We start from the raw sequence: 14823 nt of genomic DNA on the forward strand, positions 1-14823 counted from the left end.
TTTTTAGAGGTTATCCGATCTACCTTCTACATTTTTCAGATGGGGAAACAAGCTCAGAGAGGTCTGATAGCTTTTGCAAACTCACATAGCTGGCTATAGTAGCAGAAATTTTCTAGTGCCCTTTTCCCAACCACTGCATTCCCACACAGGGAAGGAGAGAAAGGAATCTATTCAGAGATTCCCTTCTGAAGTGGACACGATGTTTATAGGGCTGTACTGGGGACCCATGGAACTCATTGGAGGTGGAGCTGCTCTTAAGATGCTTCAGGTCTTCTTGGGGAAAACTGTCCAACAGCAGCAAAAGGAGGGAGGGTGAGAGGGAAGGGCCAGAGTGCCCTAGAGTGGAGGCTCCAGGCCCAGCTCTGCTGCTCTTTTGCTATGATTTAGCCACCCTAGTGCTTCTTGTTCCATGGTTCTCCCCATCCTCCAATCATGTCTCCATTATACCCCATTATATTCCTTGTTTCCCATGTGCCCAGCACAGTGCTGGATGCCTAAAGCAGGATGCAAGAAGCCAGAGCAGGGGACAAGGCGGTCAGTACTCTCAAGCAAGCCCCGCCCACTCCGAGGCCCCGCTGCGGGAGTCACGCGGGCGGAACCACCGTCCTCACCTTTAGTCTCACTCCAAAGACAGGCACGCTCCACCTCAGTGTCATCTGGGAGGGTCGGAAGGAAAGGGGGCCCCCTCGGGGTGGGAGGGGCCACGTGCCCACCTAGGAGGAGACAGAATGGGAAACAGGAGGGGCCGTCCGAGGTCCAGGAAATTAGCTATGGTTCAGTGGGTTAAAAATAATCAAAATGTCCCTCAAGGTAGAAACTAAAACCAAAGAAGGATGGTGAGTGACCTACCACTAGCAGGTGCCCGCCCCGCTTTATTCGCATTCCCCCGAGGACATTTCACAGGACCAGGGGAGAACGTGATTCCTAATTTCTCCCAGGCACGATGGCTACCTCGCTGCACCCTCAGGCTCTGCCTTACCAGGTGCTGGGCAGCCAGGCCCTGGGACTTCTCAGACCTACTTTCTCCTGCTGTGCTGTTGAGTCCGGGAGGCCGTTGCTGGGTTTTAAAAATAGCCTCTTGCCTGTTTTCAGAGGACAGGTTCCCTGGCTGCCAAAAATGTGCAGAATGGTGGTTCCGTGGCAACAGCGAGCCTTTGTTCCAAAGTTGAAAGTTCACGTCCCTCCTCCTGAGCCCAGCCTCGGTGGTTTGCCTGATGTCGCTGACCCTGTTTTAATTAAGTCCTCCTTTTTTGTTCGACTCGGTGCCAAGAAGCTTGAATGAATCTTGTGTTGTTGAGTGGGTTTTGTTGGGGGTTTTTTCTCACTTCTATTCTGGAAACTTCTAAGGGTCCCTCCTCTGCAGGCGGAGATAAGGGTTAAGAGTCTTTTTCTCAAGAAATAACATTCTCCTAAGTGAACGTTATCTTTGTTTTTCTTTCTCTCTCGTGTAACTGAATTCTAAAATTCAAGGGGGTTTTTCTGGCTCCTGATGGAAACTGGAGATAGTATGTAATTTACAGGCCTCTGTGGGAGGGAGGACACTTCACCAGGGCCTTGCCCTTCTGAAATTCCAACAGACTGAGTTTTAAGACAGGTTCAGGGAAGGAATCATGATCACCACTGCTCATGGCCACTGCACACAAATTGGATGTTGGTGTACTAGCTTCCTAGTGTTGCTGTAACAAAATACCGCAAACAGGGTGGCTTAGAACAGCAGAAGTTTATTGTCTTACAGGCCTGGAGGCTGCAAGTCTGAAATCCAGGTGTCGACAGAGTTGAGGTCTCTCTGAGATCTGTAGGGGAGAAGCCTTCCTCGCCTCTTGTAGCTCCTGTTGTCTGGCAGTGGTCCTTGACATTCCTTGCCGTATAGACGCCTCACTCCAGTCTCTGCCTCCATCACCTCGTGGCCATCTTCTCCCTGTGTCTCCCTCTGTCTTCACCTCTTCTCATAAAGACACCGGTCATTTTGGATGAAAACCCTCCCTGATGGCCTCACCTTAATGACATCTGCAAAGACCCTATTTCCAAAGAAGTTCACAGGTAGCAGGGGTTAAGATTTCGGTGTATCTTTTGAGGGGGACACAATTCAATTCAGAGTTGTTTCATTTTCTTGGCTTGGAATTTTCTGTCGCCCAGGAAACGTTTGGATATGTTCTTGCTCTGTAGCATAAGTAACCAATATCTGCTAGCACTTATGGAGCATTTACCACACGCCAGGCACTATGCCAGGTACCTGATCTATTATTCCATTGACTCCTCACAGAAGCACGTTGAGGTAGGGGTTATTATATGCCCAGCTTATAACGGAAAACATAAAGGCTCAGCTGTGTCTCATTTCAGCACCCACATTCTGCACCACTCAGCATACCCAACACGTATGTTGCTTCTAGAGCACCTGTTGTGTGCTTGGTGCTATGCTGGGCCCCAAGGTTACAGCAGTGAACAAGACAGATGTCGTCCTGCCCTCATAGGACATATAGTCTAGTAGGAGGAGCTATGCATTAAAGATATACTTTTCTAAGTAACAGTCACTAACCCGCAGTGCTATAGCACCATCTCCCATCAGGAATTCTTTTCCTCTGCTGTCATTGCCTGAGGTCGTTGTAGGAACAGTGACTACTGAGATGAAGAGTAGTGAGAAGACCTTCCAAGAAGGAAGACTCTCACCTCTGCTTTAACCAGAGCACCAATATCTCGTTTAACATAATGGGCATCTCTGAAAGGTTTTGTGGAACAGAGTTTACCATGCTACATGATGCTATGGAAACAAACATCCCTTAAAGCTTATTCTGTGCTTCTGCATCATGTCCCGTGGGTCAGCTGGGGGCTGTGCTCAGCGTCTTCCTCACTCCAGAGCCATGTCCTGAGGTAGCCTCGTCTGGAACGGTACAGATGGCGGCGGCAAAGGAAAAAGAGAAGATGGTGAATCACATAATGGCCTTTAAATGCTTCCAGCCCAATGTGTCAGGTCAGCCCTGTTGCAGGATGAACAGCCTGTAACAAATATGTCTTTTAGGCCAAATGAGTTACGTATGAGAAAGAATAAAGTAGGTGTTTAGTTTTGTTAAGCATGAATCCATTCCCTTCCCTGGCCACAAATTTACCCCAGAACTCCATGTGAGAGGGGGCTGCCCCCTTCTCTGGTCCCTCCTTCTCAGGCCCTGATGTCCAAGCATCAGCTGAGAAGGAACCTGGGTTCTGTTTCTAGAAACCAAAATAGGAAAGTTCAAATTTGTGAAAGCCGTAAATCAGGGGACAGTGATTTATGCTCCTGAACAATTTTTCTGCAGCTTCCCTTTAAACAGCAACCTCCCGAGTACACATATGGTATTATTTTAGGTATATTTTATTAACTCACAACTTTTCAGGAATGTTCTGTAAAGCAGGGAAGACATTCATTTAAGCCCTGATTCCATAGGTTGGCAGCTTATCATATTTACTATATATATTTTTTCTTCCCTCAAGTTCCAAAATTGCTTCCCTGAAGTAAACAGGAACAACTTGGGGGAAGGTATCAGTAGCTACAGTTATTTCTGTTTTTTGGGGTTTTATTTTTTCCTGTTCCAGTTAATGGCTATTAACAATGAGAGATTCCCACGACAGCCTCTCACCCAGAGGCCCATCTTCACAGCACCAGGAGCGCCAAGGGCTTTCCGTTCTAATTACTCAGAGGAGTCATTAGCCCAGATGAATGCTCAGGTTATGTTAGCTCACTGCAGGATGCTCAGTGCCTCGGGATCCCCGGGGCAGCCTATAATTCAGTCAGAAGCTGGAAATGCTTCCACGTCAGTGCGAAGCCAGGCCCAGCACTTCCTGGAGCTTCCCACCTTCCTGCTTCCTTTTGTGCCTCAGGACGGGGTGGTAGAACATGACACCAGCTGTTAGAGCCAATGTCTCACAGAACAGCTTTCATTTTGGGGGTGGGGGGAAGGGTCTGACTCCTTCTCATGGAGAAAAGATTAAAACAGACCCAACTGTGGAATACAGAGAGCTCCTCGGCACCCAAATTACTACCCCATTCACCCAGGAAGGGCCGTCCGGAAACCAGAGAGACTGGCACACTTAACACCCCCTCTCAGACTTACCATATTGGTCAAGGTCAGATAGATATGAAGAGTCACATGTCTACAGGGCTTTACAGTGTGCAGAGTGTGTGTGAACTTGCCTTGCTTCATCCTCACAGCCACTCCATAATGGAGAAGCCATTGTGCCCATTTTACTGAAGAGAAAACTAAGACACCGAGAATTGAAGAGACTTGTCCCAAATCCCACACCTAAAGGAGCCACATTTGCATGCTCCAAGAGACATGTGTTTAAATCTCACCTCTACCTTCACACCTCTTCCATCTTAATCTCATCTATAGAATGGGGATGATGCCTGTCTGAGAGTGTTGCATGGGAATTAAGATAACGTGCATAAAGGCACAAACAGGGTTCCTGAAATATTCAAAAGCCCAATGGATAGATGGATGGATGGATGGATGGATGAGTGAGTGAATATTGCCCTTTTGTGACTTGTATTCCCTTTCAGGCTGCCCTTGATCTCACCCTGTTGAATACAAGCTCTTGCAGGGAATGTGGAAAACTGCTAGTTCCAACTGTGCATCACCAAAGAACTCTATTTTGCCCTCACTCAGTGACCTTCATACTGCAAGATTTTCTGCCAAACTTTGACTGCCTTCCTGTTTCACCAAAAGCACATATAACTGTAAATCCTAGTTCCTGGCAAATGTGCACATTAACTTGGTATAAGTCTTGGTATAAAATACAAATTAATGATTAGCTACTAGTGTTTACTGAGCACTTACTATAAGCCAGGTTCCTCACTGGACATTTTGCTAGCATTTGGACCCAGGCGGTCTGACTGCCGGGCCTGCACTCCTAACCATGAACTACACTAACTCAGCAACGCTAAGAGCTGCCATTTGTTGGGCACTAACTACATGCCAGCAAGGCACCACGGTGAACTCTTTAAATATGCATTGTCTTAGTCGATCCTTATAGCGAAGGCATGAAGCAACTGGTGTCAAGTTCTCCATTTTACAGATGAGGAACTGAAGCTTGAAGAAGGGGTAACCTGTCCACAGCCACACAGCTAGCGAGGAGCTAAGGCAGGATTTGAACCCAGTGCTGTGGCTGCAAAGCACGTACATTTAACCCCCAGTCTATGCTACCTTCCCTCTGCCACTCCTCTAAAACTTCACTTGAGTCACTTGCAGCTTCCTCACTTTCAGTGATCTGTTTTATTGGAAGTAGTCCCTGAAAATCCCCACGCCAGCCGCAGGGACTCCTGTGGGCCTGAGGTCTCTGGTGAGACTAAGCAGGTGTGGGTGGCTGTGCCTCCCATGGCACCTAGATATTCTTCCTGAAGCCGCTAAGAAGGAATGCAGAGGAATGAGTGTCTGCATTTCTCACTTGAGAAATGAGAAAGTGAGATAAGAACCAACCATGGCAGCAGAGGTAAGAACCAACCGCATCACCATGGATTGCTGGAGAAAATAGTGCCCCACTCTTCGAGTGGAAGTGGTTTAACCTGAAAGTAGATTGCTAAGGACATCTAAGAAGTTTTCTTCCCTGGAAGTATCTTCTTCTTGAGCTGGTCTAGATACAGTTCCACCAGGAAATTTGGCAAGCAACCCCCTAGGATCCTACTGGAACCTGCAGTCCATTCGTTTATCATCATAATCCCTCACTCTGCACATTTTACTTCCTCACCAACATGCATCAGAGAAAAATATTTCATTAGTGGCCCCAGTGTGCATCCCTGGTACATTTCAGTCCATATCCCTAGCTGTCTGTTGGGAACCAGATCCATGGAGAGAACAGGCAATCTGGGTCAGTAGAGAGAGCCCTGGACTCAGGACCTTGGTTCAAGCAGGTTCTGGTGCTTATGAGCTGTGTGACCTCAAACAAGTCACTTCACCTCTCTGGACTTCAGTGTCCTCATTTATAAAGTGAGGTCTTTGGACTAGATATCTCAGAATCCTCATCCAGGGCATTCCTTTTGGGATGATTTGTAGCCACAAGTTATGTGATAGACGGAAGTGTACTTTGAGAAGTGATGAAAAGCTGTTAATACATTTCAAAAGGTTTTATTTTTGCAGTGTGATCTCTTCTGAGAATAAAATTATATATGCAAAAAAGAAAGGAGTCTTTTGAAATTTTAATAGCTCAAATTTAACTGTAAAAATATTCCTTTGAAGTGTCCCTCTGCCCTCTTCTTATCTTCAACAAAGAGAGCCTATTTTAATGTACCAGATTATTTCCACAATCACACTTTTCCTGTGTTTAGAATTAACTGCATCAGAGCTTTGCTAAGGTCTAAAATGATGCCTGTGTCTTACCCCTTAACATGTGAGCTTTTCGCTGAATATCATTACTAAGCCTCTATCTGGTAAAGCAAAGTTGAGAACAGGAGTTGTTTGGCTGAGGTACATTTCCAAAACAGGTCAGGGTCAAGAGCTGCTAAAGGCCAGGAGTGCGTCATTGGGATTAATTAATGTGGGTAAAGGACTTCCCCAAGGTCACAAGATGAGTCATCAGTGAGCCTTGGGCTGAGACCTGGTTTTTCCATCTGGAAAGAACTGGCCTCTTTGTTAGCATTGTTGTTCCATGTGACTAGCTCTGGATGACCTGAGGGGAAGCTGCTTATGAATATGAGAGCTGCAGCTGTGGAAAAATAGAAGCTGGTGAAGAGTCACAGCCCTAACAAGACCTCCTCAGGCCACACCTCAGAGCAGCAGCTGGTTTGGAGGTACAGGGGCTGGTTCCTTGAAAGTGTCCAGATGTATAGGCTCACCTTGGCCCACTTACCCTTCTACCGACACCAAGACAGATACCACCATTTAAACTTCAGGATGGCTTGAAGCATCCTGAACTTCAGTCCTTGGAGTTCATTATTATCAACACAGTGTGATTTTTCCAAACTCAAACTGCCTGGAGATGATCCTTAGCGACAAGTTCCAAAAAGCCAATCCGATACTTGGTTTTGTCTTGATTGATACAACTGAGTGCCCCATGATCATTTCAGAATGGCACGACAAACCCCTGGAACTTTTTCTCAAACCTAATGAATAAGTGAATTCAAAGACCCACATCGCCCCCAATCAACATGCTGGAAAGAGCCCTGCAACTCCCAAGTCTTAGGCTCTGGGGTTTTCCTCCCCACTGGCCTGTCCACTGCCTCCCTACATGCATTTCCCCACTCTAAGCCACAGGCACAGCCCAGCACCACCCAGCTCAGCACACTGATCCCTTGAGCATGATACAGCATAACACACATGAAAGTTTCCTTCGCTCCAACTTTATTCAGCACCTTTCATCTTCATCCCTCAACCTTCAACCATCCTCACAGTTCACTTACTCACTTCTCCACTTATTCAGAAATTATGTATGAGCATCCATTATGGACTATGTCTGGGCATACAGTGGTCAACAACAACAGAATAAATGTTCACCTTGCCCTGATGAAGCTTACAGACTAACGGGGGAAAGATATTAACCAAATAGCCACACAAATAACTGTAACAGGTTTGTGTATGTAGGTATGGGGTACTTTGAGAATATATACCAAGGAGCCCCAGCTTTGACTTGGAAGTCATCAGAAGAATAAGTAGAAATTAACTAAACATAGAGTGAAGAGAGGCAGGGGGTACCAGGCAGAGGGAACAGTATGTGAACTTGCCCTAGAGTAAGAAAATCATGGCACGTGGAGGAATGGAAAGAAGAAGGCCAGTGCAGCCGATGACTGGAGAATGAAATAAGGATGAAGAGGTTGACAAATGCCAGGCCACACTGGGCTTTGCCGGTAGACCATGCTAAGGACTTGGGTCTTCATTCCAAGAACCATGGAAAGACATGAAGGATATTTATCACAAGGGATAACACAGTAAGGTTTTGGAGTTCCCTGGTGGTCCAGTGGTTGCGACTCAGCACTTTCACTGCTGTAGCGCGGGTTCAATCCCTGGTCAGGGAACTAAGATCCCACAAGCCACGGCCAAAAAAAATCACACGGTAAGGCTTTGATTTCAAGAACATCACTCTTTCTACTGTGTAGAAAATAGATTAGATAGAGACAAGAGAGGATGTTACAAAGTTATTTTGGTGCTTTAAGGAAGAGCTGTTGGGAGCCTGGACCAGGTAGGTGGTGTCGTGGATGAAATAAAGTGTATGAACCAGGAGCTAATTACAGAGTAGAAAGGAAGAACTTGGCAAGGGGTTGTATAAAAGGGGAGAGGACAGTGTCAAGGATGCTTCCAGGGGTCTGAGGTTGTTAAACTAGCTGTAGGGGGGTGATAGTCACTGAGAAAGGGAGCAAGAGAAAAGAATCAGGTCTGTCTTGGATTTTCGTTTTGTCTTGTCTTTGAGTCATAGCGATGCAAGTTTAGATCGTAAATTTGGTTCTGGACGGGTTAAGTTTGAGGTGCCTTTGAGACACGCAAGTGGAGATGTCAAGCAGGCAGTTAAATATAAGGATCTAGAACCATGGCTCTAAAGCCAGCGTCACATTTGCTCCCCAGGAGACATTTACCAACGTCTGGAGACATTTTTGGTTGTCACAACAGGGCGTGGGGTGCAACCGGCATGTAGTGGGTAGAGACCAGGACGCTGCCAAACGTTCTACAGCACCCAGGACATCCCCACCCCTTGCAGCAAAGGGTTATCCAACCCGAAATGTGAACAGTGCCCAGGGTGAGAATCTCTGGTCTACAGATATTTGAGAGTCACTGGCCAAAAGCCTTGGGCACCGATGAGATTATACAGAGAAAGAATAAGAGTAAAGAGGAGAGTGGGGTAGTGCACGTTTTTGAGGAACTGTAACACCTGATAGGGGGATGAGCCAGCATAAGGGACTAAGAAGAGCCGGCCTGAGAGGCAGAAGAAGACTCACAGAGAGTGGAGTCGCAGAAGCCAGAGGTTGGGTGGGGAGTGGTTTAAAGTGTCAGATGCTGCTGAGAAGCCAAAGGACATGGGGACCAGAAAGCTGCTGCCGTTTAGGGACGTGGACGTCATCGGTGGCCTTGGCAAGAGCAGTGTTGGCAGCACGATATTAAGAAAAGACATGTTTCAGGGGAAGATGTAAAAATGGAGGTGGCCAGCGTAGACAATACTCTCAAGAAATTTGGCTATGGAAGGAAGGAGAGAGAGAGAACAGTCTCGACAAGGAGCGTGAAAGTCAACAGTAGTTTGGGCTTTGGTGGTATTTTTCTTGTTTTGTTTACACTTTTTATTATGGAAAATGTCTGACATGTATAAAGTAAGCAGACTATTATAATGGACCTCTCTGTACCCTACATTCTGTGAACTCTAGATTGTTTTGTTCCTCAGAAGAGTAAGTTTTGTTCTAGGAAGGACTTAACTTGGCCAGACTCAAATTCCAAACTCTGTCCCTACGGGTCTGCAGCAATGGAAATCTCTGCTGGGTTCTTTCAGCGTTCAGCTGCAGCTTTTTTTTTTCTTTTTTCTTTTTTTGCCAGGCCCTTGGGTATGCATACCTGAGTGGTCAGCCAGTGATTTGGGCAGGTTTTACACACAGACTTGGAAGTTCATCCTCTCTGCATCTCCTTCCCTTCCAGAACTTTCCCCTTCACTTCCTGACTGCTCTTCCAGCTCCAGCTCACTTCTCTGACACCTCAAGCTAGTAAGACTTTGGCTTTCTGCTGCCCCAAGTTGCTTGCAGATTAGACCGCTCTCAGGAAAAAGCTGCAAATTTGCAGATCTCAAAGGATCTAATTCCTGCTTTCGAAGGTAGATTCCCGTCCAGTGTCTGCCTGTTTTTGGCCAACTTCCATTGCCTTAATTTAAAATAATTTTGTAACGTAACAATAACAATAAATTGTATAACGATTAACCATCTCATCATTGTTATCTGCAGAAATGTTATTCTGTCCAAGTGACTCTGTCACTACCAGAAGTCAGAAGCTTTTAAGATGATGGACTTGGGCATATTTTAGAGATAATGGAAAATCTAGTAGAGTGAGAGATTGAGAGAGACAGAGAGAGGGAGGAGGGATAGTCAACGGTGTGAGGCTCTGTAATTTTCACTGGAACAAGAGGAATGAAGAGGTTGGCTGTGAATGCAGAAGTCTGTAGAGTCACTGGTGGGAAACTGACAGAGATGCTTCCTGTGACATCAGAGACAAGGTCACTAGGGCAGTGCCAGGGGAAGGGTGAGGCAGTTGGAGGTTTGAGAACAGAGGATTTTGAAACAGTCTTTGCAAAGAGTGAAAAGAGTGAATTTTGACCAGAGAAACTCTGTAGGCACAGAGGCTGGTCAGTACTGAGAGTCTATGTGGGCTGACAGGGATGAGTGGATGGTGGCACCGATCAGTCTGCCCTGTAGTAGGATTGTTTCCATCTGCCTTCGGCTGCCTGGGTGGAGATGCACAGGGAGCAGAAAGTGGGTTTCCTCAAGGGGTGAGAGTTTTACAAGCCTGGTGAGACCAAAGAGCAGGGCCATGGGTGTTTACTATTGACGAGGGCATGACTTAAATAATGGGTCACAAAATTCAGTAACTGTTAATAACTGTTAACTGCTAATAAACTGTTGAGTAAAATATGTCTCATCCTCCTACCCTTACAAATATACCTTCATGATTGTCTGGAAGGCCAAGTTTGAATTTAGAATTCTCAGACTCTAAAACTGGCTCAAGGCTGGCAGCACCCCCCCTTCCTATCCCCAGCTCCATCCCCCACTGCAAGAGGCCATGTGTATGAGTGTCTGGACATCACAACCCACATGTCCAAGTACCAGTCATAGCCCCAGGCTCAGGGATCCACCCACTGCAGTGTAGTCTGTACTTGGAAGGAGGGACCCAGAGAAAAGGCTCACAGAGTCCCTAAAAGCAGCCTTGAGACCACTCAATCAGAGAATTCTGGGGTCCTGTGTGCCTGATCTAGAGAGAGGAAGGAAGGTACAGGCTCTGTGAACACAGGCTCCGGGTGGGTACATCCCTCGGCCCCATGGACCTCTTTGCCCTCTGGAGGGGAAGACTTGGAGGAAAACCAGAGCAGGGCTCTCTAACATTGCTGGGGCTTTGGGCAGGGACCCCTTTTGCCCAGGTCTATGGTTAAAATTAACTGATGCAATGATACACAGTACTTGTAGTCTTTGCTCTGTTCCTAGTCTGACTGGTTTCTCTGTGTGTATGTGTTTTTCTTTTCCCAGTGGGCTGTTTATCACCATTCATGACAAGGGCCATCTTGCAACCATGCTGAACTCTTGGCCAGAAGATAATATTAAGGTATGGCCCTGTTTTCTTTGGTATTGCTCTGTTGTTGGATGAATCCTTTCAGCCTGGATTAGAGTCATTCTCAGCTATGAAATGGGCCATTACAACACTGAAGGCAAGACACTGCATCCCTTCCCCAGGCCCAGACCATAGACCAGTTACAGCCGAGCACAGATGCACCACGGAGTAAAGGCTTGCATTAACCAGGCATCCGTGTGAAAATGTCTAGTAGTAGTAGTGCATGTATTGAGTACCTGATGAATATACACACTGCCAGTTTCCATGGTGGATTCAGGGAAAAATCCAACATAGACCCTCTTCTCAAGTGGCTGACTTTTCATGAGGAAAATAAGACAGAGACACAAAAGATTAACAGGTGGAAGCTGATCAGAGATAAACAAGGCACACTGAAGAGCTGGGGGTGTTCAAGGAGGCTGAGATTACTTTTAGCCTGAAGGGGATCTGGGAAGACTTAGTGGAAGAGGTGACACTGGAGCAAGGCCTTGAGTTGAGGGGTAGAGTTTGGACGGTCTGGCGTTGGAGGGACTAAGATAGAGGGCAGGGACATTCTGCACCAAGAGAAAAGGTTTATGATGAGCGATGTCTTCACACCTGGCCGTACACTGCAGTGTATGTGTTGGGCGGGGGGGACATATGCAGAGTGGCAAAAATGAACCTGGCACTGTTTCCTGGAGCATCAATTTTACTTGAAACATTTAAGGAAACTTTTTTATATGTAACAAACAGGATATAATATAGAATGCAAAATTGGTGAAGCTTTGTAGAAACATGTTAGCCTCTGGCTGTGTCCCCAGATCTCCTCCTGTCATGGGGACTTCTATGGAAGAGTTTCAGGGACTCTGGATTCTAAGATCATTGTCACTTCTGCAAACAAACGGGTGAAGCAAAATTACAGAACATCTTCTGGCTGCTTGGTGAGGGCGTTTCTGGCACTCGAGCAGGGGAGTGGTTGGACCTGACCAAGCCCAGTATATGTACCTCTCGGGGCAATGCTGGAAGGCTGAGAGTTGTTTGCTCTCAGGCCCTCCCTCCCTCCGTCCCTGCCAGTTCCCTGGGCCACCTCTATCCACCAGGCTTCTCTCTACCAACCTCTCCTTGTGTCCCACCCACTTCTGTCCCTCTCGGAGGTGTGGCGACATTCAGAACCAGAGCCAGTAGGGCAAGACCTTGGCTCTCAGCAGCCAGGCCTGAGCCACAGCTGAGGCCCTTGGACTCCAGTCCTGGCCTCAGTGAAGAGCTCAATTCGTACATCTCTGTCTGGGTGTGATGTGCCCTGTGCTCTTCTTTCCTGCCTATCTGCTTAGACTCTGGTTACATGCAAGCCTTGGCCCTGCAACTTTTGGTCCCAGTCCCAGAAGAAGCAAGTTTCCAAGGTGTGTCTAGGATGAATCTATAATAAAATCTTGAGCACATTAAGGGAAACCAGCTCACTCGATGGGAAGTTAACTCCAGCCTTCCCATGCTCTGAGGTCCTACAGACTAATCTTTCCCCCTTCCTGGACGGTTCAGCCGTGGTGAAACTTGTCCACAGTAGGCACTCAGTAGATGCTTGCTGAGTTGAATGAACTCAGTAGGTGGACACAATGAACATCTTCCAGGTATCAGGCCCTGTGCCAGGAGCAGGGAGATGGGGTCTGCACTAACATCTATGGTGCCTCTGTGCAAGCTATGAGGAATTAAAAAATAAGATGAAAAGACACCCCCTTTTAACCAGTAAGAGAAAAGCACTGCTTCCTCCAGGCTGGCACAGGGCCTTGGTGAGGGGCTCATGGGCTGGATTTCAGGTCCCCATCACTCCTCTTGTCAGGGCGTAACTTTACAAAACTGCACCCAGGACTCTGCTTTGAGGAGTGTAGAATGAGAAGAACACAGACCCCGACCCCACATTGCTTCACTCTGACTGGGAAATCAAGATATGAATTCAAAATAGAACCTTGGCTGCTAAGTATCCATGGACTTCAACCAACATATTCTGAGAACCTTCTAAGTTCTAAGTGTCTCCAGAGAGATGGAGATGCACCTGTTGTGATTTTAGAGAAAGAGAAATGAGGGCTTTGGGGTCACCCTGGGAGAGGTGGAACTCGGCAGGCCTCAAACAAGGAGAAGTATCCAGAGCCTCCAGGAAAAGCATAAGTTTCATGAGTAGATATCTGGGCCAGTGCATCTAATTCAGTTGCATTCAACAGCCATTTAGTAACATCTGTTCTGTAAGAGTTCTCTGGGGGCTCAGGGATAAAGAAGGTACACAGGCCCAACCTCAAGGAGCTTGCAGGCTAGTTAGAGAGACTGACCTGGAAACAATTACAGTAGACTGTCTGTGCTGCCGAAGACAGGAGCCCGAGGATGAGGAACAAACAGGGTGACTTGTTGGCCACTCACCCTGCAGTACCCCAGAGTGGACGGGTGAATGCCTGGGGCCACCTCTCCCCCTCCACCCTATACTCCTGTTTCACTTTGGAGGAGGCCAGAGGTCAGTCTCAGAAACTATGTAGAAGAGTCAGCTCTGGCTTTGCAACCAGGCAGACCTGAGTTCTGGTCTTGAATCTTCCATTTACCTGCTGTGTGTGCGGATAACCTCTCTGATCTCACAACAGGAAATTGAGGATTAACTATGATAAAGTCTGTACAACACTGAAGGGCACTTGAATGGACTCTGTCATTGCTGGAGGTGGACGAGGCGGCTGTAGCACACACAGCAGTGCAGGGAAGAGACTGCAGACGCCTAAGGCTGGCCGAGGAGGGGGTCCCCTTACCAGGGAACCACAGACCACAAAAGGGCAGCCAGTCGATTTGGTCCCTAGAGATGTTTGATTTAAAGTGACTTTTGAAAAACAAATTCTTTCATTAGGGAAAGGCTGCCCCGAGCTAACTCCCTCCTAGATCCCTACAGCAGAGTCTGGCCTCACCCCAAATTTCAGAAACATGTAGCCTTGGTGTGAACTGTGGGCCCAGTCCCTTTTCTGTAATCTTCATAGACCCCAAGTTCATCTGACCCCAAAGTGCCTTAGTCAAACGGGAATTAATGGGACATTTGGCCAAAAATTCTGAATGGAGATCTTCCAGGCACAGAACATTCTGGAACCCACAGTGTTTTATATCCTCTTCTCACAGTGGCTGGGGTCAAAGCAAAGCTGGAGGGAAAACTGTCTAAGGAGACCTGGACCCAAAAAAGGCCAAGAGTTTTTAATTCTGAATCTGTGTTGTGAACAGCATGTATTGGCATCCTATTTAGATTCCTTCTGGCACATTGGCTGGTCTTATTAGCAATAAAGTCAATTTTTAAAAAATGAAACAAATTTTAGCAGTTGAAAAGGAATTCTTTGAAAAAAAACTCACTTTAATTTTAATATTACTTTTTAATGTTATTAATTTTATATGCTATAGCTCAAGTGAGAGCAGTTGTCCCATTTAAAATTTGATCATCTTATTTACAAATACAATTTTTAAAAACATTGAGAGTCATATAATTGGTAGAAGTATTTTCTGTTAAATTCCCTGGGTGTTTGTGGGGGGTGTTTTCTTAAATTGTCTTAGAGGGGAAGTACTTTCTTTTATTCATCTTTGGATCAAC

The 14823-nt window shown here is 46.6% G+C and overlaps 1 protein-coding gene across 4 annotated transcripts in view; it reads left to right on the forward strand.

The window, feature by feature from the left end:
- The window catches only part of ME3 (malic enzyme 3), a 198844-nt gene that overhangs the window by 122088 nt on the left and 61933 nt on the right, over window positions 1-14823 (forward strand). For all 4 annotated transcript variants that reach the window (XR_003791571.1, XR_003791572.1, XM_029209574.1 and 1 more), the window contains one exon: window positions 11168-11243. Coding sequence is in view for 2 of the 4 variants with exons in the window: in XM_029209574.1 (XP_029065407.1) it covers window positions 11168-11243 (76 nt within the window). In the remaining 2 variants the exon portion in view is untranslated. The remainder of the gene's footprint in view (window positions 1-11167; window positions 11244-14823) is intronic.

The sequence above is a fragment of the Monodon monoceros genome, unplaced genomic scaffold (genome assembly GCF_005190385.1).
Source record: "Monodon monoceros isolate NGI ecotype Baffin Bay Population unplaced genomic scaffold, NGI_Narwhal_1 Super_Scaffold_7, whole genome shotgun sequence".
Lineage (NCBI taxonomy): Eukaryota > Metazoa > Chordata > Mammalia > Artiodactyla > Monodontidae > Monodon > Monodon monoceros.